The sequence below is a fragment of the Peromyscus leucopus genome, chromosome 5 (genome assembly GCF_004664715.2).
Source record: "Peromyscus leucopus breed LL Stock chromosome 5, UCI_PerLeu_2.1, whole genome shotgun sequence".
Lineage (NCBI taxonomy): Eukaryota > Metazoa > Chordata > Mammalia > Rodentia > Cricetidae > Peromyscus > Peromyscus leucopus.
In genome coordinates this window covers 125227939-125251454 of record NC_051067.1, presented here as the reverse complement: position 1 = coordinate 125251454, position 23516 = coordinate 125227939, and the positions used below count along the sequence as shown (strand labels likewise).

Here is a 23516-nt window from a genome sequence, read left to right as displayed (position 1 = left end):
GAGTTCCCATGGTCTGATTTAGAACTGAAGCCTAGCTAAAAGGGGAGGGGTATTTTTAAAGGCAAAAGGCCACCATCTGTCCCTGCTGATGTGAGCTGCAGGTGTGAGAACATCCCAGGTCTGTTGTTCCTGGAATTCCTGGCGGTGTCTTAACGGCCTCAGGTTGCTCACTGGACTAGCTTCAGACCTAAAATGGAGTCCTCAGCTGCTACAACACCTGAACTTTCACTGTCCCAGGAGAGTGGGTCAGCCAGAGGGTTCGTGTCCCTCACCACCTCTCCAAAATCAGTGTTTGATTTCTAGCAGCCTGCCTGTCCCCTGTGCATCCAGAGCCAGGCCAGAGTCCAGCTCTGTGGGGAAGATAAAGCATAATGTACAGCAGGCTGGCTTCCCTGCCAGTGCCCTGAGGGTGAGGTGCTCAGACAACCCCAGCTGTAAGAGAAATCCTAGACCAATTAGCAGGATCTTAATTAAATAGCTTATTTGATTTGCATCCAAATTATAATTTATGTGTTCCATCTAGACCTGGGTACTTCTCCACTGCTTACTTAACATTTTCCTGCTAACTGTGGTGGTTCCCTGCCGTGCACTGTTTGTTTGTTCCCTGGCAGGGCGCTCCCGGAGGTCCAGATTCTGGAGCCCACAGTGACTGGAAGGTAGCCTGTCCTTCCAGCCCCCGTTTGTCTCTGCAGCTCGGTGCAAATGGAACTTCATAGTCTGCGCCCTCCCTGCTTTAAAAGCTAAACTGCCATCATCACAGGGTTTTTTACTGGTGTTAGAGACGTTTGTTAGTGAACTGCACTGCACTGCACTTTCCAGCCCAGCCACCATTTCAAATGTAAGCAAACCCTACAATGTTGTCTCCCACTGGCAACATGGCCGACATGAGGGCACCTGAATCCTGGTACTTAGCGTGAGCTCCTGCCTCACAGTTCTGTCTGGGACTGTTGGAGGCTTGATGGGGACATTCCCCATCAGCGCATCCTGAGTAGTAACCAGAGAGATCTGGGAGGGCAAAGGACGAGCTTGCACACATGAACCTTTGTAGTGGAATCAGGCTGTACCTAGGAGAGCGAGCCTCAGCAGCCAAGCTACCTGAGAAGAAGCTGCAGGGGTTGGCTCCATGCTACCAGAGTACATAGTCAGCCTCCCCTCTGCTTCTGAATGCAGAAGTGGTGGTTATTTTTAGTCTGTGTTCTTCTCTTGAGTTTGTTGGTCACGACTGTTTTGTCCCTTACCTTCAGCTTCCACGTTCAGCTCTGGGTCTATCTACATGTTCTCTAGGCTTCTAAGCAAAAGGCCCTTCTTTTTGCCTGGTCTAGTGACTCATCCGTCCCCTTCTAAGAAGTCCACTGTTCTCCCTGGCCACACACTGAGAGGGCTTTACGGAGCTCAGGAGCTCTCCTCTGAGCCACTGGTCAAAGTCAAGATGTGGGACTGCCTAGACTGTTTCATTTTGTTTTGAGGCAGGGTCTCATGTAGCCCAGGATGACTTCAAACTCACGATATTCCTACTTCTACCTCCTGAAGCTTTTCCCTTCAGCCAGATGGCCATACTCGACCCGATTCATGTTCGTTCATCAGTGAACACTGCAGCACTCCATCTGTGTAGGCAGAAAGCTCTGGTGCTAGAAGGTACAGGGGTATGTGGATGTGAGGAACAGGACAGTAGGGCACCTCTTTTGACATGGGCTCTGGCCCTGGGGTATTCAGTTGGGCTCTATGCCTCTCGTTGCAGGGCATTGACTTCTGTCCCGGTCAGAATGTCTCAGGAGTCACAACCCATACCCAGGAAGAACACACGGAGCTACCCCTGATCTTCCACCTGGGACGTGACCCAGGGGAGAGATTCCCACTCAGGTGAGGCAGGGGCAGGGTGTCCATGCTCCAGAGGAGACATTGGCCAGACAGGCCAAAGGTGAGAACCACGTCTGGGTGCTCTGTCTTCCATAGAGTTACTCCTCTGGTCTCAGAGGGAATGTATGCCTTTGTGAGGATGTGAACCACACAGAGGGATGGAACCAGAACCCACAGTACTCATCTAAGGCCGATGTTGAACCTATCAATTCCCAGAAACCTATACCTCCACTTTGGATCATGGCTGCCTTGCTCTCTGGGAGCCCTCTTCCTGTATTCCTTTCCTGGTTGCTTCTCATCTCTGCCCCTTCTAGGTTCTGTCCACTTACACCCCCCAGCAATGGGTCCTATTCTCTGAGCTACCTTCAGGGATGGCCAAGGGCACGAGTGAGGGATCCAGGCTTAGGATACATCTATCCGCATTGACTAGTCCTCTTCCTAGAAGGCTGCTGTGCTGGGAGTGGCCCTACTGTCATCAAGGGAGCATCCAAACCTAGCACAAGCTTAGGTAGAGTACAGCCTAAGTCCCTGAAGGCCTTCAGTTCCCTTGGGATCACAGTGGTGGTTGGGGTACTTGCAGGGTAGGGACCAGACGGTCATCTTCTTACCAGTCATCCTGAGACATGAGGAAATCTGAGGACTTAGTTCACATGCAGAATTTTCTCTGCCCATGTCTTGTTAGATCCTGAGTTGCAGATATCTGAGATTCGTCTGCAGCCTGAGCTTGACACCCTGCATGTACCCAGCCCCAGACTCTGCCCACTTTACTCCATTGTGAGCATATCAGTGGTGTGTGTTGTGCTGAGCCATGCACCACACAGTGAGTGTGCTGTGGTTTGCTTCACACTCAGCTAAAGGCTCCCTGACAGTCCAGCAGATGCTATGGTACAGGTGGATGGATGGACCTTGTTGGAATGGTCAGGTGAAGGGGGGGTGTACAGAATGGGGCAGGACAGGACACAGATGGATAGATAGCTCAGTGGAGAGTGCTTGCCCAGTGCTCCATCCCTAGCACCTCCAGAAAAGAAAAATATATTTCATTGGTCTTGTCTGGGAGGGAAATTCAGCATTAAATTTTTATTTATTTGAGACAGGGTCTTACTATGTAGCCCTGGCCTGGAATTCACTATACAAGGCTGGCCTCAAACTCACAGAGATCAGCCTGCCTCTGCCTCCTGAGTGTTGGCTTTAAAGGTGTGAGCCACCATGCTCCTTTTAGCATTAACCTTTAAGGAACTACCAGTCACTTCCCAGGGCTGAGGCCTTGGCTCCTCATGGCCTCCCCATGCTGCCCAGGGACAGACTTGTTCCATGGGTTTTCATTTATAGTTCCCTGAGGACACATTGTGTGGGCAACAGTAAACATGATGCAAAATGACAAAAAGACTTGGTCCCCATTGACGTCCTTGCAGCTTCATTTTAGTACCACAGTTGGTGACAGTCCAGAGGTTGGTTATGTGCCATCTGTATGGTGCACCCATTAACTTGTCTTCTTAGTGAAAAATGAATCAAATTCTGAAGGTGCCTATGCTGGAACTTCAGGGCTGTGTGGGCTGTTTTCCTTCCATCTGTACCTGACCCCTTCTCAGCATAAGACAGGACTTTCTAAGGAAACAGCACGTGTCATGTGTGTTTGTGTTTCAGAGCAGTGCCAACTGCTGTGACGGTTCCCGTGGAGAGGCCCCAGTCCGCAGGGCCCCGTCTCCAACCCACAGTCCTGGGCTCTCATCACACACAGGTCTTGTTGGCAGTGACAGAGGAGGGCTCCCTGCCATAGCTCAGCTTCCTAGGCCCTCATTTCCTTCCCCTGGCAGAGTCTGACCACAGGAGAGCAGCTCACAGTACAGACAGCTGTCCAGGGAGGCTCAAGGGTCACCATGTGGGAGCCCACAGCCCACTCTGACTTCAGACTGCCACCCTTGCTCTTCCCACCTCTAGAGACAACTCAAGGTCTCAGGCTTTCCAGGCTAGACCACTTCATGTCCTAGAATGTCTGTGAACCTCCTAAGCTGCCTGCCAGGAGATGATTGGCCTTGGACACAATAGCATTGTAACCAGAGCCTTCTTCTCTCCAGCTTTGCCAGTGATGAATACCAGGATGTCCTCAGCAGGATTACCCAGGTTGTCCAGCGGCACCAGAAGTCCTTGGTCCCTGGACAGCCCCAACTCAATGTGTGTAGCCAGGCTGTCATGGTGAGTGGTCTATGTGTGCATGTTGGGGCTTGCCTGTGCTTGGCTACTGCTACCCATGCCAGACACTGGTCTCATCCAATTTTGAGGACATCTTGGCTCCCTGTACACATGCAGCTCAGCCTGGTAAGGTGTACTCAGGCACCAAAGTGGAAATCATTGTTCTGGACAGTATGGGAGGGAAATGCACAACATCCCACTACTGTTTAGGATTATTGGAGGGTGAGTAGCCTTGTTCAGGACAGGGCTGGGTACGGCAGGAACATAGAAGAGGAAGGGGGTCGCTTAAAGCAGCCATATTGGAAGGTCTATACCCAGCAAAGATGGCTCCCCCATTGCTGTGTAGATAGAGTTCCCCTGTATACTCTAGTCCCTTCCCAAGCCCCCAAGGCTGCTTGCACTTAGGGCATAATTGCATGTAACTGACTAGGAGTGGCTGGATACTCAGGTGAGAGTCCCATGATTCTCCTGGTGGTCCTTAAGGAAAGTCAATAGTTAACAAACCAAGCTGTCGTGATATTTTTGTAAGCAAGCCCAGCTAAACTCCTGAAGATGGCACCAGTTTGACTCAGGAGACAGTCCCTACCATACTAGTGTTCTGACCTCTAAATGATAGTGGTAGTTCAGGAGTTTCTTAGGACTACCAGGTTTCTGGGGCCCCAAGAGCTTGAGTGTCCTCACGGTGGGGCATTACTGTTCTCATCCTGTCTGCAGCTGCTCTGTAGCACAGGCTTAGTCCAGTGAGTGGCCTCAGGGAAGAATATGGGTCTTTTCCTAACAAGCTGCTGTGACACAGTCTAGGGGTTCTGATCAAGTTCATTTTCTCTGCCAATCAAATAATTAAAAGTCAGGAAAAATCTGGAATCAGCAGGCAGCAGCGGAGGAAGATCAAGCAGCACACAGGATCATCAGTTGAAGGAAGGCGTTCAGTGGGGGTGAGGACACACACACATGTAGCAGACACAGAGAACAACAAACCCTCTGTGAAGCAAAACTCCAGTCTCTTCCCGAGGGCTGGGGCTTTAAAGTCTCTGCAAGGTTTTCCTCCCCTAATTTAGGGTTGGTCAGTTTGAAGAAAACTAGGGTGTGTGATAGGCCCAGAACCCATGTGTGGCCTGTCATGAGCAGGCCTTGAACTGGTTGAGCCAGTCCCTAAGTGGGACGCCTGCTGGTGGGGGACAGAAGTCTACAAAGCTCATGTCTTTTTTTATTATTATTGCTGATTGTGCCCAGACAAGTCTGAATAACTGTAGTTTATTTCCTTAAATGTCATTTTCTAGAATTGGGCACCCCCAGGCTGTGAAAAGCTAGGGAAGTGTCTGACACCTCCTGAGTCTGTCCCTGAGAAGTGCTCCTGGCCCCATTAGCCAAGACCAGAATCTCCAGTCAGCCCTGCAAGTGTCCAGAAGGAAGGCTTTGGCCTTGGGACTGATGGACGGAAGAGACCAGCTGCCCTCTGCTCACCCACCACTGGTTGGACGGCCTCTGCAACCAGTAGCAAGGTTCCAAGACTGTATACTGGAGACCTGACCCTGGAGTCCACTCTGGCACTGCAGCCCATCTTCCCAGCTGCCTATTGAGAAAGAAGCAGTTCTTACTGCCCTGCTGCTCTTGACCATGACCCAGTGCTCCAGCCCAGGGTCTGAAGGGCTGTCACTTTGCCTTCTCACTATTTCTGCATATATTTCAACGTTGGTGCTTTAGACAGAGGTGAAGATTTCACTGCTATGCCATGGAGTCACCATCTGCCTGGCCCTCAGTCCTCACCCCCATGACAACTCCCTTGGGTTACCCTCCCTCTTTTCCCACTGGCTACAAACAAGAGACAAAAATATCACATCGTCCAAGCCCAAGGTGAGATCTGTTACTGCCCCATGGAGACAGGAAGGTGACAGCCTAAGTTTCTGGCTCTGGCTCAGCACACTATGGATCCACTTCTGCTGTACCTGCCATCGGTCATGTGCAGGCTACAAGATATAATCTCCAAAACCCCTTCCCAGAAGGCTTGTGGGAGCTGTCTGTCCATCATGAACAAGTTTTCACAACTCTGCAATGATTGTAGTGCCAAAGCTGAACTGGTAAAGGTTGGAAAATGATAACGAAGAAAGATTGAGAGACCAAGAATAAAGGATAAAGGAACAGGAGGTGTGTTAGCTCTGTTATCCTGTTCTCTCTCTCTCTCTCTCTCTCTCTCTCTCTCTCTCTCTCTCTCTCTCTCTCTCTCTCTCTCTCTGGTTTTTTGAGACAAGGGTTTCTTTGTGGTGTAGCTTTGTCCTGGAACTGGCTCTGTAGACCAGGCTGGCCTTGAACTCAGAAATCTGCTTGCCTCTGCCTCCTGAGTGCTGAGATTAAAAGCATGTGCCACCATGCCCACCTATCCTGGTTTTTAAAATAGAGATGATGGGAGACATTGTATGTTAGATGTCCCATGTACCTGTTGCATGAACTTCCCCTGGAGAGACATAATCATCTATATGTCTCAGATAGAATACCAATGACAGACCAAAGTAACAATTGCATCTAATGAGTTCACTGCTTACAGGAGCATGGATGACCCCAAAGCAGCTCCATCATCCTAACTGAAAAGTCTCAACCCAGCATGGATGACAACTTCCCTAAAGATGCATAGTGGAGCCTCCCTTCAGTTAACCTTCCACGCTGTATATATAAAATATACTCTAGCATCTCCAGAGACTGCCACAAATGGAAGAATGCAGCAGGCAGGGAGGGGGGGCGGTGAGGAAAGGGATGGTTGGAATCTATTAGACCTTTCTCACACCCTCTCCTTTGACAGAACATAGGTCCAATCTGGAGGATTTCTTTTGAGTAATTACAACTGCACTGTAACACGAATCTTAAAAGGTCTTATTAATAAAAAACCCAGAGCCAGATATTGGGGTAAAAGCTGAAAGATCAGAGAGGCAGAGAGCAAGCTACTAGTTCTTACCCCTACAAAATCCTCCACCGAAAGAGAGCAAGTTCCTGTTTCCTCACGCCTTATATACCTTTCCGGGTCCTGCCATATTACTTTCTGGAATTAAAGGCATAAGTGCTTCCCAAGCAAAGGCATGAGATCTCAAGTGCTGGGATTAAAGGTGTGTGCCACCACTGCCTGGCTCAGTTCCCAGTGTGGCCTTGAACTCACAGAGATCCAAACAGATCTCTGCCTCCTGAATGCTAGGATTAAGGGTGTGTGCCACCACTGTCTGGCCTCTCTGTGTACTCTAGTGGCTGGCTCTGTCCTCTGATCCTCAGATAAGTTTTATTGGGGGATATTTATTCACTATACCACACCGAAGATGATAATGGGCATTATACTTGGAGGACAGTCTTGTGTCTGGGCAGGTAGATCCCACTCTGTCCTTGGCTGTCCAGATCTTCGGGTCCTCTCCCCCAAATGAAGAGGGTAGAGATGCCCAGGAGGGTCTGTGGCCTCAAGGTAAGCACCCCTCACCCCGACGTGCTATCCTGCTTTTCCTCTCCACTCCAGGCCATACACAATGCACTTGCACCTCTGTACTTGAAACTGTCCTCCAGCTCCCTTCCTAGCTAATTCCCGGAAAGCAGGGGCTGAATTTCAGTCTCCTTGCACTGCGTGCCAGAGCAAAGGGACTGTGGTAACTTGCGCACCGGCCCCTCCAGGTCCAGAAGGCTGGCCCTGGGAGAAGCGGGTCTGAAAGAGTGCAGAAGCCAGAAGCCAAAAAAGGTACCAAGGCGCGTATTCTTTTTCCACCCAGAAATAACCCTAGATTTCCAGTTTGACGTCACCTAGGGTTCGAGCAAATGTGCTACTTCCTGGCAGAGGCCACCAGCCCCGCAACCAACTCCCCCAGAGGCCCGCCCCCTCCTGGTCCCGCCCCTACCGCCCCTCATGCTGGACCTCTCCCTAAGGACGCCCCGCCCTAGAATTCCCGCCTACCAAGGATGCCCCGCCCTTGTTCCCGGGACTAGTTTAACCCTAGCCTGCTGACACCCCTCCGCCCTTTCTCTTGAGTGCACGCGGATATGGCGGAGTCTGAGTTGCAGCTAGTGGCGCAGCGCATCCGCAGTTTCCCGGACTTCCCCATCCCCGGCGTGCTGTTCAGGTGCGGTCACGAGCCCGCGAGGCGTTGGCGCCCAGCGCTCGGCTCTTGGCGCAGGCGCCTGGGCAGTCTCGGGGATCTTGCCGGGCCTCCTCCCAGACTTCCCCGGTCACCAGCCTGTCCTTGTTCCCAGGGATATCTCGCCCCTCCTGAAGGACCCCGACTCCTTCCGAGCTTCCATCCGCCTCCTGGCCAATCACCTTAAGTCCACGCATGGCGGCAAGATCGACTACATCGCAGGCGAGTGGCCACGCTAGGCCGTGCTGGTCCCCCACTACCCAGGCCCTCCCTTTTCCCCTTCTGTCACCCACAGCCTACCCCACACCCACCCTGACCCTCCTTTAGCACCCTGTACCTCCCTGTGTCGGTCCCTTATTGACCCTAGATGACTACTACGTCTCCTACCCCTGCTAGGTCCTGACTTCCGCCCTCAGTGCCTGTTCCTACTAGAGATGAATTCGACTCTGTCCTTGTTCAGGGCCAGCCTTTCCTCCCTTAGGGAATGAATCTGGCTGCAGGACCGTAAGGAGCATTGTGTGTTTCAGGAGAACTTTGAGGAAGGCCCTGGAACCTCCCAATGGGCTTCCTTGCGAGGGGCAGCTTCTAGGATGAGCTAGATGCTAAAAAATGCGGTAGCCTTGGGACAGACGGGGGTGTGCCTGGGCGGGCCTGGAGCCTGGTAGCCTCAGGGGTTGTTTCTTTCAGGACTATGCCAGTCTCCCTCCTTCCCCTACACAATCTTGTGCTTAACACCTGCCGTATACCAAGCTCCATGCTTGGACTTCAGAAACACCCTAGGGTGGCTGAATGTCCACCAGGGAAGTTGGACATGTCCCAGAGGGTGAGAACCCCAGAGAACAGGGTAGCCCAGGCAAGTGCTCAGGAGCCACAGTACTGATGCCCATGTCACTTCCTATTGGCACCCCCCGACCATGCTCCAGGAATTAGGGAATGCTTCCAACCTGCTACAGCTCAGGCCTCCCCAGAGGTGACCCGGGTCATGTACCCCCGTACTGTAGAGTGCTCCTGGGCAGATGTTTTTGAGAGGTGGCAAAAGCCACCATAATTGACCCTGAGCTGTACAGAAAGCAAGTAACACCCCCAATGCTAAGAAGCTGCCCAATAGCCATCAGCTTTCTAGCTGTAGCTAGTAAGGTCTAGTATTCCCAGCCAATACTGTTCTCTCTCCCTAACAGGCTTAGACTCCAGGGGCTTCCTGTTTGGGCCGTCCCTAGCTCAGGAGCTGAACCTGGGCTGTGTGCTCATCCGGAAGCGCGGAAAGCTGCCGGGCCCCACAGTGTCCGTCTCCTATGCTCTGGAGTATGGCAAGGTAAACGGGCAGTGGGTAGCTGTCTAGGAGCAGCTGGGAGCTCAGAGGTTGAGACATTGGGCCAGGTTTATACCACCAGGAAACATGGAAAGGCTAGGGGTGGTGGTCACTTGTTAGCTCCTAGACTTACGCTTCCTGTCTGCAGGCTGAACTGGAAATCCAGAAAGACGCCTTAGAACCTGGGCAGAAAGTGGTCGTTGTAGATGATCTCCTGGCCACTGGAGGTAAGAGCCACTCCAAGGCATAAACAGGTTCCAAAGGGGCAAGCCTTATCTGGTGCTGACTCGGCAAAGAGCCATCCTACCTTCTCTTTTCCTTGTCCCTTCGCCCCCAGGAACCATGCGTGCGGCCTGTGAGCTGCTGGGCCAGCTACGGGCTGAGGTGGTGGAGTGTGTGAGCCTGGTGGAGCTGACCTCGCTGAAGGGCAGAGAGAAGCTAGGGCCTGTACCATTCTTCTCTCTTCTGCAGTATGAATGACCAAGGGGCTGGAATAGCTGCTGCACCCCTGCCCCCAGCCTCTATGACTGGACAGCGGCTCGGCCCTGGCACCCAAGTGACCTTTGTGAGCCACCAGCTGCCCTTTCCTGGGCCACCATGTCTATGGACCACCTGGGCCCTCGCACTTTCTGTAAGTGCTGAGTCCTGAAGCAGAGCTGTGCTGCTACTGTAGGTTATGACACAGCAAGGTCAATAAACAGCTTTGTTACACACGGTGCTTACTGTCTTGCATGGATCCCATTCCACGGCTGACGTGATGGGGGGCGGGGGGCAGAGATGGGGCCCAGCGTTAGCTTACGCACCTGAAACCAGCAGGCTCAGCTCCATATAGAAGCCACAGTCAGCCCCCTAGGAAGCAGTCTCCCTTTGATGCTGACTACGTGTGTAAGTTTTCTGGGCCATTCTTTGGGGACCTGAGGGCACTGTACAGTAACCACCTTAAAATCCTATTTTGTTGAGCAGCAGTACCAGGTTGTTAGGACAGAACTAGCCTTGCACGTGCCAGACAAAAACACTCTGCCATTCATCCACACCCCCAGCACGATCGCTTTCGCCCAGATTTTTACTGGCCTAGTCTTGCTAGTCACAGAAGAAAACACGGCACAACAGCAGGGCAATGTTTAAAGGGATTTTATGATGACCTGTTTGGTTTCGTCTCGGCAGTACTTTTATTTACACGATTTTATTATATACAGAAGGCCCAATTCCACTCTGCCATTCAGAACTCACTGTCCTGGTGAAATGTAGCCAGAAGTCCAAGTTCTCTGTGTGCGTCTTAAGGCTCTAAGCAAGACAGCTATCGCCAGCACGGAGGAGCAGGCGAGGCTAGCCTAGGGCTTCCCTCTGGACCTTGACGAGACGAGTAGTTCGTGGGATGGACATCCAACATACCCTGCTCCCCCAGTCTACTTCCCCAACACTCACTCACACAAGTGCTGGGCCTGGGGTACCAAAGCCTCGGGAACCAATTTAACACCAACACTTCGTGAGACCCATGGGCACAATGGCTGCCCATACTGGCAGCAGGCTGTGTCACGGAGAGGGAAGCGCGTGCGTGCTGTACCGATAAAGGGAACAGACCAGCCGGCGAAGAACTCGGTCACAGCCCCTCAGTGTGGACCTGGTGGGTCAGCCTGGCGGTGAGGCCGGCTAGGTCAGCGGCTTTGTCCAGCTTGATGTAGGTGTCAGTCCGGACGCGATGCAGGCTGAGCCAGTCTGGCAGCAACTCAGACAGGAGCAGCACGTGCTTCTCCATCTCCCCTGCAGAAGTGCATTGTGGGTTTAAGCCCGGGGCCTGGATGACTTGCTCAGCCCACTTAGCCAGCCCGGTGCCTTACAGCCCACCCCCCACCCTCGCCCCCAACAGGCCTTTCTCAAGGCTTAACCACGGCTGTGTGCAGTGGAGCCAAGCAGAGGCCTGGGGGTCCCTGGGCACTGCTCTCAAGCACCAGGGGGAATGAACAGCAAGGGCAAGACACACATACTCCAAGCCTGGTGAGCAGGCCCTTGAAAGCAGAGATGAGGCCTTAGGTGGCCGAACTGGGATTCCAACAAGTCCGTGGCAAGCAAACTGTCCCTGGTCAGAAATGGACCCAGCTTCTTGCCAAGGACACGGTGAGCTTGACCACGCCCACCCTCAGCCCTCTCTTGCTCTGTACAAACCCGGGCTCAGGGCTGCTCGGCAGCTCTCCACCATCCTTGCGCAGACCACCTCCATAGTGAGCGCTGGCTTGCGCTCAGACACAAAGACACCACGCAACACACGGGCCAGCTCTGGCAAGCGCTCTAACCGCCGCAGCCGGAGCTCCTGTTCCGGGCACCGGGTCATCTGTGCCAGCTGCTTCTGGACCTCCTTGGCCCTTATCTGTACGAAGTGGGTCAGCAGCAAATGGTTACCAAGGCCCCCTCTTGTCACGAGGGCCCCCTCCCCATTACCGGGGACTTACCCGCTCCAGCAAGGCCTGGGACACACCCTTCAGGGCACTGGGAGAGGCAGCTGGGGGGGTGGCTGGTGGAGTGGCTGGGAGTGCTGGACTAGAGGACGACCCAGAGCTACTAGGCTCGGCTGAGCGCAGGACCAGGTTACTCAAGGCCTTCTCCATCTGCAGAGTAGGCACAGGACAGATGTCACAAACGGTGACTGACTGCCCCAGCCTTGTGAGGGGAAGAAGCCCTTTGCCCATCCAGGAATCCCCTTTCTCTCCAGGCCAAGTTCCCTAGTCTCGGAGTCCCAGCAGATATACACAGCCAGCTGAGCTGTTGCGGTGAGTGTGTGTACACGCATGAGTGTGAGAGGATACGGGGCACATCTTATTTCTGTGCCCTTAGCTGAGAAAGTGATCAGGTAACAAACCCAGGGGCACTCAGCTGCTACCTCCACCCACTGGGGTCAGGCTGCTGACCACACTCCCTGAGAAGAAAGGGATGAATTTTAGAGGCTCGAGAGCCTCACCTTGGGTGACATCAAGCTGCGGGCTCGGGACAACACCTCCTGGGCGGTGGTGAGCTTCTCCCTGACGGGAGGCTGGGGCAGTTCGGCTGGTTCAATGTCAGGCACTTCATCCACATTGAAGCGGGGGTGCCAGCGGGTCAGCTGGTCTTCAGGCACGGTCATGGGGGGGTTCAGTGCAGCAAGGAAAGCCTGGGGGGGAAGAGAGCGTTGGGCTACTCAATTCAATTCCAGCTAAAAAAAAAAACCCAGGCAAACAAACAACTTAGCCTTTCTCTGCCTAGGGAAACAGCCAAGTATAAAGAGGCGCGTTCCTAGCATATAGGTATGGTTGACAGTGGCATGAGAACCCTCTCAGGGTCTCAAGGAAATCCTGAACCCCCCAGCTTTTGGGTTCCAGGCAGCTCTGCCCCAGCTCCAGCCTATAGCACAGAAGGTGTCAGCAACGGAATCAACCCTCCTCACATTTTAAGATATCCATAGCAAGGATATCTTTGTCTTTGCAGTCAGGACGGGCACTGAAGGGGGAGCAGGGCACTTAAGGCCACTGTCCGCTTACAGAGGGACTGAACCTGCTCAATGGCCTCCACAAACCCCAGCACTCACTTTGTGATGCTGCTTGACTCGCTCCACCAGGTTCTGTCGGAAGATGTGCCTGCGCTGCAGGAGGCACGTGGCTGTGAGCTGCGTGGCACCACCACCAGCCTCTGTAAGAAGAAAACACGGTGAGCCCAGGTCCGTCCAGCTGCCCACCTGAAATCCCCAAACTAGGCCTGATACCAACACCTCATGCTCACCCCCAAGGCCAAGGTAGAGCACACCCAGGGCCTCGACAAAGACTCACCCCGGTCCAGCAAGGGCTCTATGGTGAGTTGGTAATCAGATCTCTTGATGCTGTCCTTGAACGTGGGGACATTGCATTCCTGGCGGAAGCAATATGATGTGGGGTACACGGTTTTGATCTGGCCCACATTGCGCTCTTCAAAGCGCCTAGAGAAGAAAGAGAGGGCTGGGTCAGAAGGACCACGCAGACTGGCATCAGACTTCGAGGGCAACCAAACCCGCCCTCCCTCACCACTCACTTGCGCATCATGTCCTGGACACCTTGCTTGACTTTAGCGAAGGTCACAGTCTCAGCTCGATTGTGAAGCATGCTCACGATGGTGTCCATGCTACGGAACATCTCGGCCAGCACTTGATACTTGTAGGGCAGGATAAGGCCAGGGGGACCAGGCTGGGCCAGGGCATGGAAGCGCTGGTAGGCAGGGACTTTCTCGACACTGTCAACGGGAAGCAGTCTCATTAGACCACCAAACCACACAATGTGACCCCACCACCACCACCGGACAACAAGGTAACAGAGCCCTTTACAACCAAAGCCTCAAAACTAACTATCCATTTGCAAAGTCCTTGCAGATCTGCTGCTGCCTGTGAGGACAGTATCCACACATCATCTCTGCCTCACCTGCCTGCCCAGATAAAGACATAGACAGGCACAGTGTCCACAGCTGCCCATAGCATTTAGAAGGAGCCAAAGACAGGAGTGACCATGTCCTTTTCAGGTGGGGGAGAAGGGCATCGTGCTGGTGAGTAGATATGTGCTGTATATATGTCTAGGCAATCTGGCTCCCAGCTTCGTGGCCACACTAATCGTCTCCCTGGAAGTCACGGCACCCAGGCCACCCACCCACTCAAGCCCTACAGTGCCTAACAGCCTGTCCTCCCCTGGACCTTGCATTGTGGCCCACTAGGACTCACCATGGTTGCTCTGTGGGCACCTTGGCATCTGGCGTACAAGACTCCACAGCATTCTCCTGGACTTTGGCCCTCAGGGCCCGAACCCTGGCTCCCAACTTACGGGCCCGCCTCAGACAGGACTGGAGCTCAGAGATAGAATCCTCTGAGGAGACCTAGGGACAAGAAGTGCTGTCAGTTCTACCCGTTATCCATCACCCTGCCCACGGCTCACCCTCAGTCCAGCCTTACCTTGTCCTGCTTTTGGGCTGTGGCAGAAAGGCCTGGACCTTCTGAAACAGTGGCGATCTTTATTCTCTTGACAGGAGATGGGCTTACTGGGGAGCCAGGGTCAGCTGGAGAGCTGGGATCAGCTGGGGAACTGGAGCAGGAGTCCTGGTCATTAAGAAGCCACAGATCAATACCCTGGGGGTGAGGGGGGGGGGTACCTGCTCTGCAGGAGGAGCACTGGCCTGCAGAGCCAGAACCAGGTTGTCAGTTCGCTAGACCCGGAGGGCTGGAGCCAGGCTCCAGGGGAATGCCTGCCAATTGAAGCGTCTAATGATACAGGAAAGATCCACCTGGTGTGTGGGGCCTCTTCCTCCTTGAAGCAGCTTCCAGGCCTGACTGTCTTGTGTTTTCTCAACATTTCAGTAGTTCCAGCCCAATTCTTTGCGGAACACCCACCCCTAACCCCTGCCTGCTGCAGCCTCCCTGGAAGCCTAGGACCCCTCTTGCACGCGGCTGCTGGTTCCCCTGAGCAAAGAAAGGAGTAGCCAGCCTGATCGAGACTCTACTCCTCCCTCGGGCTTGGCGCCCAGTCCCCTGCCTCAGTCCCGAGAGCTAGGGTCTCCTCTCCTAACCAGGGGTCCTCTGGGGTCCCACGCGCGCCTCACCTGTCCAGGAAGCCGCAGCCTCCGGCGCGCCGGCGGTGCGGGCTGGTCGCTCCTGGGTTCGGTGGCGGGACGGGCACGCTTGCGGCTGCTGCTCCGGGTGAACTCGGGGGTCACAAGCCCACTGGGGCTCGGGGTGAGACAGGCCGACTTGGCCCGCGGAGCAGTAAGGCTCGGGCGACGGCGCGCGTAGAAATCGGTAACACGACTTTGCGCCATGGCGCCAAAAAGCTAGTTCCCGCGGATTTCGCACGGATTTCGCGCGGATTTCGCGGCTTCTGCCTCGCCCCGCCCAGGCCGTACCATCAAGCGCAGTTCTCGGAGGGGGGGAAAAATGTGCACACTCCAGAGCATGCGCGCTAGTGTGCACCAAGACGCGCATGCGTCACGCCGGACCTCTGCCGTACCTTTGGATTGAGCAAACGAGAAAGGGAGCGGCCGGGGGTGGGGGTGGGCAGGAATGGTTTGGACTCCTGACCACTGGCGCGCTGACGTGCGGCATAGCACATGCGCTGTCCGTCATTTACGCGCGCGAGCTGGGCTCTGGCGCGTAGGGGGTCTCAAATCCACGTCTCTCGCAGCGCGAAGTGGGGCGCCTACGAGCCAGTGGCTCCTGGCCAGGCAAAGAGGCGATCGGATGAAAGAAGACACTTCTGCTCCTGTTTGCAGAGTAATAGCCTGGTCTCGCAAGCCAGCAAAGGAACTGGATCTGAGTCACAAGCAACTGCTGAGTATTTGGTCCCAGGCGCGCGATGACTCTACCCTGGAAGGCTCACGCAGCTGAACAGGCTCCAAAAGCATCTCGTTTCTCTTGCTACATCCGGGCTATGGAGTGCAGAGGTCGGCTCTGGGAGGGGCTCCAGAGTAGGAAGCGGACTAGAGGCATGGGCAATCAGGAAAGCCACGCCGAAGGACTGATTTCCTCATCACCTGTTTTCCTCAGTCACCGCCACCCAATGCTCCCAACACTCCTGGAGGGAATGGCCATGCCCGTTTTAGGCAAAGGTGGTTCCCCAGGAGGAGGGAGGGCATGGGGGGAGGGGACAGCGCTGAAGCAGGACCTGGGAGACCTGGTTAGCTGTAAGGACCGAAAGATAGTTCCCAGGAGGTGGGGACTTGTACAGTCCAGAGCATCAGTCTAAAATGCATCTGGGGCTGTGGGATGCAGGACCAGGACTTGAAGTAGTGAGAGTTTCGAGACTTGGTGCTCTCAACTCATGAGCTGAGTATGAATGTGGTATGCCCTGGAGCCTCACGGCCAGCGTCCCTTCTGGATGCTTAGGAGCGGCCATAGTAACCATTCTACATTTGGGGCCACCCCTGCAAAGTAGGCCTTTGGGATGACTCAGCATTGGAGCCCCTCAGAAAGTCTTGATTTGCCTCAGTGACAGGACAAAGCCAGCTGCCTCCTGGCCACAGCTGATTAGATAAGTGATGCGTGGCTGAGCCAATCAAAAGTTCTCCTAGTATTAGAGACTGCTCTGGGGGTAGGAACTGCCTACCACCCTGTGTGCTCGTGGCCTCTCTCAAGGTAAGGCAGCAAGCAAACAGGTGTAACTCCAGACACAGCAACTCGGGGGTTTGGGAATAGGTTCCCTTTGCTTTGTTTTTTGCAGTGATAAGGAATGGGACCCAAGGCATTATACATACGAGGCAACAGCCCTCGACCATCTGAACTGTGTCACCTGCCCAACTGTGAGGGTTAATCTTCATCATCAGCTTGGCTGGATTTAGAGTCACCATGCCTCTGGGCATGTCCATGAGGGATTGATCTTCCTTCCTAGCTTCCTTCCTCCCTCCCTCCCTCCTTCCCTCCCTTCCTTCCTCTCTTTCTTGTTTTTTCAGACAGGGTTTCTCTGTGTAACAGCCCTGGCTGTCCTGGAACTTGCTCTGTAGACCAAGTTCCATGTCAGCCAGAGCTGCATAGAGAGACAACCCCCCCCCCTTTTTTTTTAATTTTATTTTATTTTACAATACCATTCAGTTCTACATATCAGCCACAGGTTCCCCTATTCTCCCCCCTCCCACCCTCTCCCCTTACCCCCAGCCTACCCCCCATTCCCACCTCCTCCAGGGCAAATCCTCCCCGAGGACTGTGATCAACCTGGTAGACTCAATCCAGGCAGGTTCAGTCCCTTCCTCCCAGACTGAGCCAAGTGTCCCTGCATAAGCTCCAGGTTTCAAACAGCCAATTCATGCAATGAGCACAGGACTTGGTCCCACTGCCTAGTTGCCTCCCAAATTGATCAAGCCAATCAACTGTCTCACCTATTCAGAGGGCCTGATCCAGCTGGGGGCCCCTCAGCCTTTGGTTCATAGTTCATGTGTTTCCATTCATTTGGCTATTTTTTTCAATAATTGAGTAAAACCGAAATTTATTATAAGCCACAGTCGTCCTAGGGACCTCCATGCTATATATATAGCCTCTATGGTTCTATGGGTTGTGGTCTGATTGTTATTTATTTATTTATTTATTTATTTATTTATTTATTTATTTTGGTTTTTCGAGACAGGGTTTCTCTGTGTAGCTTTGTGCCTCTCCTGGAACTCACTTGGTAGCCCAGGCTAGCCTCCAACTCACAGAGATCTGCCTGGCTCTGCCTCCCAAGTGCTGGGATTAAAGGCGTGCGCCACCACCGCCCGGCGATTGTTCTTTATTTTATATCTAGAATACACTTATGAGTGAGTACATACCATGACTGTCTTTCTGGGTTTGGGTTACCTCACTCAGGATGATTTTTTCTAGTTCCATCCATTTGCCTGCAAATTTCATGCTTTCATTGTTTTTCTCTGCTGAGTAGTACTCCATTGTGTATATGTACCACATTTTTTCCATCCATTCTTCCGTTGACGGGCATCTAGGTTGTTTCCAGGTTCTGGCTATTACAAATAGTGCTGCTATGAACATAGCTGAGCATGTATCTTTATGGTATGAATCAGCATTCCTTGGGTATATGCCCAAGAATGGGATGGCTGGGTCTTGAGGTAGTTTGATTCCTAATTTTCTGAGAAACCACCATACTGATTTCCACAGTGGTTGTACAAGTTTACATTCCCACCAACAGTGGAGGAGTGTTCCCTTTGCTCCACATCCTCTCCAACATTGGCTGTCATTAGTGTTTTTGATCATAGCCATTCTAACAGGTGTAAGGTGGTATCTCAGAGTCGTTTTGATTTGCATTTCTCTGATGATTAAGGATGTTGAGCATTTCTTTAAATGTCTTTCAGCCATTTGTGATTCTTGTTTGTGAATTCTCTGTTTAGCTCTTTAGCCCATTTTTTAATTGGACTGTTCAGTATTTTGATGTCTAGTTTCTTGAGTTCTTTATATACTGTGGAGATCAATCCTCTGTCAGATGTGGGGTTGGTGAAGATCTTTTCCCATTCTGTTGGCTGTCTTTTTGTCTTATTGACTGTGTCTTTTGCCCTGCAAAAGCTTCTCAATTTCAAGAGGTCCCATTTATTAGTTGTGCTCAGGGTCTGTGCTGTTAGTGTTTTATTTAGGAAATGGTCTCCGGTGCCAATGCGTTCAAGAGTGCTTCCTACTTTCTTTTCTATTAAGTATAGTGTAACTGGATTTATGTTCAGGTCTTTGATCCACTTGGACTTGAGTTTTGTGCATGGTGACAGATATGGATCTATTTGTAATCTTTTACATATTGACATCCAGTTATGCCAGCACCATTTGTTGAAGATACTTTCTTTTTTCCATTGTATAGTTTTGGCTCCTTTGTCAAAAACCAGGTGTTCATATGTGCATGGATTAATGTCAGGGTCTTCAATTCGATTCCATTGGTCTGTATGTCGGTTTTTATACCAGTACCAAACTGTTTTTATTACTATAGCTCTATAGTAGAGTTTGAGATCAGGGATGGTGATGCCTCCAAAGGTTGCTTTATCGTATAGGATTCTTTTAGCTATCCTGGGTCTTTTGTTTTTCCATATGAAGTTGAGTATTTTTCTTTCCAAGTCTGTGAAGAATTGTGTTGGGATTTTGATGGGGATTGCATTGAATCTGTAGATTGCTTTTGGTAAGATTGCCATTTTTACTATGTTAATCCTACCTATCCATGAGCATGGTATATCCTTCCATTTTCTGATACAACCCCCCTTTTTTTGAGACAGGGTTTCTCTGTGGTATTTTGGTGCCTGTCCTAGATCTCACTTTGTAGACCAGGCTGGCCTCGAACTCACAGAGATCTGCCTGCCTCTGCTTCCCAAGTGCTGGGATTAAAGGCGTGTGCCACCACCGCCCAGCTCCCCCTTTTTTTGAGACAGGGTCTCCATGTAACCCTGGCTGTCCAAGATGTCCAAAAGACCCGGTCTTTTTTTTTTTTTTTTTTTTGCTTTTTCAAGACGGTTTCTCTGTGTGGTTTTGGTGCCTATCCTGGATCTCACTCTGCAGATCAGGCTGGCCTCGAACTCACAGAGATCTGCCTGCCTCTGCCTCCCGAGTGCTGGGACTAAAGGCGTGCGCCACCCGGCTGAGACTCTGTCTTTAAAAAAAAAAAAACAATCCACATGAGGCTTGATTAAAGCCACTTGATGAGGGGAGAGTTTGTTTTTTTAGCCCATGGTGTGATGATACAGTTCATCAAGGCAGGGAAAGTATGGCAGTGGGAACAAGAGGCCGGCCCGCTGGGTGTGGTGAGCCACAGTCAAGAGAGATGAGTACTGATGCTCAGTTTTCTTCTTTTCATTCAGTCCATACAGTGGTGCTCCCCACACTCAGGATGGGTCCTTCTTCCTGAGTTAAACCCTTTTGGAAACATCCTCAGAGACACACCCAGAGGTGTGTGTCCATGGTGATTCTCAATCCTGTTAAGTTGCTTTTGATGGGTATTTTGTTGCAACAACGGAAAAAGTAAGTCATCACCACTTTCACCCTCATCTTCATCAAGACCATCATCGTTTTTTTTTCTCACCACATGAGGATGGTTAGAGGTGTCATAGGTCCTGGGTATTGACGATAGCCATGTTCTGGCTGATGGTTATGATAAGTGGCGCTGGAAGTGGCGCTGGTTACTGGCGGAAAAGTCACGGGCCAGGGCCACGACTACCAGAGTTACAAAGAGCTTTATTAGAAAGAAGTAGGGGGGTAGGAGGGAGGAGAGCCAGGCCTGGAGAGAAAGAAAGATGGCGGGAGCAGAGTGGGAACAGAGAGGGTGGGGGTCCGTGTCCGGCTTTTTAAGGCGGATACGTCATCGCCAGCACCCGCTGATGATGTAAGACACAAGACCCCAATGTGCAGGAGTGAGGGCAGGACCCTAACACTGGCCTTGCCTAACTTCCCTAGAGCCCACTGTGGTTCCCTGAGCCCTGCTCCCTGCCAAGCTCCAACCTCCATACAGGCACAGAGTGAATGGCTGCGGCTCTGCTCTTCGGTTACATCCCAGTGCCATCCATGAGGAACAAGGACAAGGAAGTGTGACTGTGCAGCATTTCACTGGCTTCAACTTTGTGTAATGAAAGAGAATGGCTTCTGTCCAGGTTTGCTGAAGAGAGCCCTGCTTCCTGTTGTTGGAGTGGCTTCTCTGACTCACTCCGAGTGCTTCCCTGGGTCATACCGATGTGCAGGCGGAGAAGCCGAGGCTCAGGCATACAGTTGGTGAGCCAGGGAACTGCACCTTCTCTCCTCCCACTTCAGCTCTCCATCTGCTGCTCTCCTTCCCATTCCCAGACAGGAAACTGTAACGGATGGCTGGACCAACACGGAACTCCTCGGGGACCCGCTGAGGATCTGTGAGTCACCTGCAGCCACGGAGGAGCTTTTTGTGGTCTTGGCTTTTAACTCGAGGTTCGAGGCCATGTAGAGACGGGCGGCTTTCACTTTCAATGAAGGCATTTGGGTCTCGGCCAGGATTGATCTGCGCTTGGCTCCCTGTCTGCCGGACAGCCTTAGAATCCATTATGGATGAGTTAGAGCAGGATCCATGGAGAAGATGCTACTGCTGGCCGCAGGCTGAGCGACACCAGCAGTTTCTTCTCCCGCCAAGACTCGGTCTCCTGGTCAGCACCAGGGCGTCTTGTCTTGTGGAACCTGCTTCACAGCAAGGTTCCTGCAGGACCTGAGGGAGGAGGAACTGAGCCTCATTTTACCTCAGTGATGACAAAGCCCTCTTCTCACTCTTGGTTTCGGGAAGTATCAGATGGGGAGAGGGCTGACTCTGCCCTTAGCCCTCTTAGTTCCCTTTCTGTCGCTGTGATCAAATACCCTCACACAAAGCAGCTCAGAGAGAGAGGGTTTATTCAGCTCACAGCTTGAGATTTCAGTCTGTCATGACAGGAAGTCACAACAGTAGGGAGCTTGAGAGGGAGCTGGTCCCATTACATCCAGAGTCAAGCCCAGAGAACAAAGAGTTAACGGATGCTAGTGCTCAGCTTGCTTCTTCTACTATACAGCCTAGGATCCCCTGCCGAGGGAATGATGGTACCCAGAGTGGGTGGGTCTTCCAATTAACCCCGATTAATGTAATCAAGATTGTTCTTCATAGGCATGCCTAGTGGCCTGCCTCTCAGGTAGATCTGCATTCTGTCAAGCTGACAAGTAACCATTGCATTCCTTATGTGGGCATTTAACATGGCCCTCTTCAATAGAAATGCAGTGTGAGCTGTGTGCTTTCAAGTTTTCCTAGTACATTACAAAAAGTAGTAAGAATCAGGTGGCAATCATTTTGTCAAAGTTTTGTCTTTGCTTTTGTATGGGTCTTTTGCCTGCTTGTAGGTCTGTGTACCACATTCATGCATTGCCAGTGGAGGCCAGATGTTGGATCCCCTGGGACTGTAATTATAGATGGTGGCTGTGAGCTGCCGTTTGGGTGCTGGAAATCAAAACTGGGTCCCCTGAAAGAGTAACCGAGGATTCATAACCGAGCCATCTCTCTAGCACCAGGTTGCAATACCTGTAATAGCCTGGTGGTGGTGGTGCATACCTTTCATCCCAGCAGAGGTAACTGGCTCTCTTGAGTTTGAGGCCAGTCTGAAGTACCGAGTTCTAGGACAGCCAGAGCTACACAGAGAAACCCTGTCTTAAACAACAAAAAACAAGACAAAAAAAAAAAAAACAAAACAAAAAAAAAACCCAACACTTAGAGTAATTAAGTTATATCAGTTATGTCCCAAGTGTCTCTCAAAATAAATAAATAATTTATTATTTTGTTTGTTTGAGACATGGTCTCTCTTCATAGCTGTAAGGATTTGATCCTTAATCACGTCATCAGCCTTCACCGGCTTCCCAGCCTAAAAAGAGGGTGAGCCCTCTGTGGGCTCTTTGTCCCCTCTCCTCTCTGCTCCTCCCTCCCGTTGGCTCCCCTCCCCCCCCCTTTTGTGTCTCTCTGTCTCTGTTTCTCTCTCTCTCTTTCTCCCCTCTCCCCCTCCAATAAAGCTCTAAAAAGGTAACCATGGCTATGATTCTTTTAATCAGCATGCTGCTCCGACGGCATGGTCGCTGCAGGCGGCGACCAGCCACGAGGGGCAGCGCCGCGGCATAATGACCAGCCAGGAGGGGCCTGGCTGTCCTGGAACTCACTGTGTAGACCAGGTTGGCCTTGAACTCACAGAGACCGACCTGCCTCCAGAATGCTGGGATTATCACAGAGACCGACCTGCCTCCAGAATACTGGGATTAAAGGTGTACACCTTTTTCATTTTATTTTATTTTTGAGAGAGGGTCTCTCTATGTAAGCTTTGCTGTCCTGGAACTCACCATGTAGTCCTTTGCCATCCAAGTGCTAAGATTAAAGGCGTGTGCCACTACACCTGGATAATAGAATTTTTTTTCTAATGAGACATTTGACATTTTTCTCTGTTATTGACCACCAAAATCATCTTGATTATCACCACCATCACTGCCATTACCATCCTCCTCCTCGTCAGACCACCGTCTTCACCACTGCCATTATCATCCTGGTTGAGTTTATAGCTCCATCTCTGTTGGTTGAATAGCCTTCGACAGAACGCTGAACCTCTTGGCACGCAGTTCCTCTCTTGTACCTCCTACTTCAAATGGCGCTGCAAGGCTTGGTGGAAGTAGGGCATGGTGATAAGCCTAGCCTAGACTCTGTCAGCAGGAAATGACTTACGGTGGCAGCCTAGACAGCAACCCACCCTGACCACAGGTGGAGCTGTAAAAGCTCCATGGGCACAGACTCCTCACTAGCTGCACAGTCAGCTAACAGGGCCAACTGTGCCACGGGGCCCTGGTCGCAGAGCCTGGTCAATTGGGTGGAAGGTCACATACTTATGTACTTGGTGCAGCAATTGGATCTCAGGGCTCTGGGCGCAGGTGCCCTGCTTTAGGACCACTGGTCAGCTGGCCTAAGATCCCCCACTGTTTCTATCTACCTGCTCCCCACCAATGACCACACACTTAGCCTCTCCTTCTTGGCAAAGGGTCTCTGAATTATAAGAACCCCAGAAACTCCCTAGCTAAGACACATAGCAATGGTGGAGAGGGCGCTTAAACTAGCTTTCCCCTATACTGA

General features: G+C 52.0%; 3 protein-coding genes across 7 annotated transcripts in view; 2 read left to right on the top strand and 1 right to left on the bottom strand.

Moving 5' to 3' along the window:
- The window catches only part of Galns (galactosamine (N-acetyl)-6-sulfatase), a 34524-nt gene extending 28333 nt beyond the window's left edge, over positions 1–6191 (top strand). For 2 of the 4 annotated variants that reach the window (XM_028880856.2, XM_028880855.2), the window contains 3 exons: positions 1739–1860; positions 3933–4050; positions 5328–6191. In XM_028880856.2, the coding sequence (XP_028736689.1) occupies positions 1739–1860; positions 3933–4050; positions 5328–5414 (327 nt within the window). In that variant the 3' untranslated portion in view covers positions 5415–6191. Of the gene's footprint in view, positions 1–1738; positions 1919–3932; positions 4051–5327 lie in introns of those variants that run through there. The other 2 variants (XR_003735750.2, XM_028880857.2) reach the window with 2 other exon arrangements.
- Positions 6192–7972: 1781 nt separating this feature from the next.
- Aprt (adenine phosphoribosyltransferase) lies at positions 7973–10172 on the top strand. Of its 2 annotated transcripts, none has more exons than XM_037206330.1 (5): positions 7973–8132; positions 8263–8369; positions 9326–9459; positions 9605–9683; positions 9928–10172. In XM_037206330.1, the coding sequence occupies exons 1-5, from the start codon at positions 8053–8055 to the stop codon at positions 9930–9932; spliced, it is 405 nt and encodes a 134-aa protein (XP_037062225.1). In that variant the 5' UTR covers positions 7973–8052; the 3' UTR covers positions 9933–10172. The 2 variants fall into 2 exon arrangements, with proteins under 2 accessions (XP_037062225.1, XP_028736687.1); XM_028880854.2 differs by having other exon boundaries at positions 7976–8132; positions 9794–10172.
- A 399-nt stretch (positions 10173–10571) lies between these two features.
- On the bottom strand, positions 10572–16786 carry Cdt1 (chromatin licensing and DNA replication factor 1). Its single transcript, XM_028880853.2, has 10 exons — positions 15037–16786; positions 14393–14536; positions 14165–14316; positions 13489–13686; positions 13251–13396; positions 13013–13113; positions 12410–12598; positions 11904–12059; positions 11620–11821; positions 10572–11217 (listed from the first exon to the last, which is right to left on the bottom strand). Exons 1-10 carry the CDS (start codon positions 15250–15252, stop codon positions 11057–11059), a joined length of 1665 nt encoding a protein of 554 aa, XP_028736686.1. The 5' UTR covers positions 15253–16786; the 3' UTR covers positions 10572–11056.
- Positions 16787–23516: the final 6730 nt, after the last annotated feature.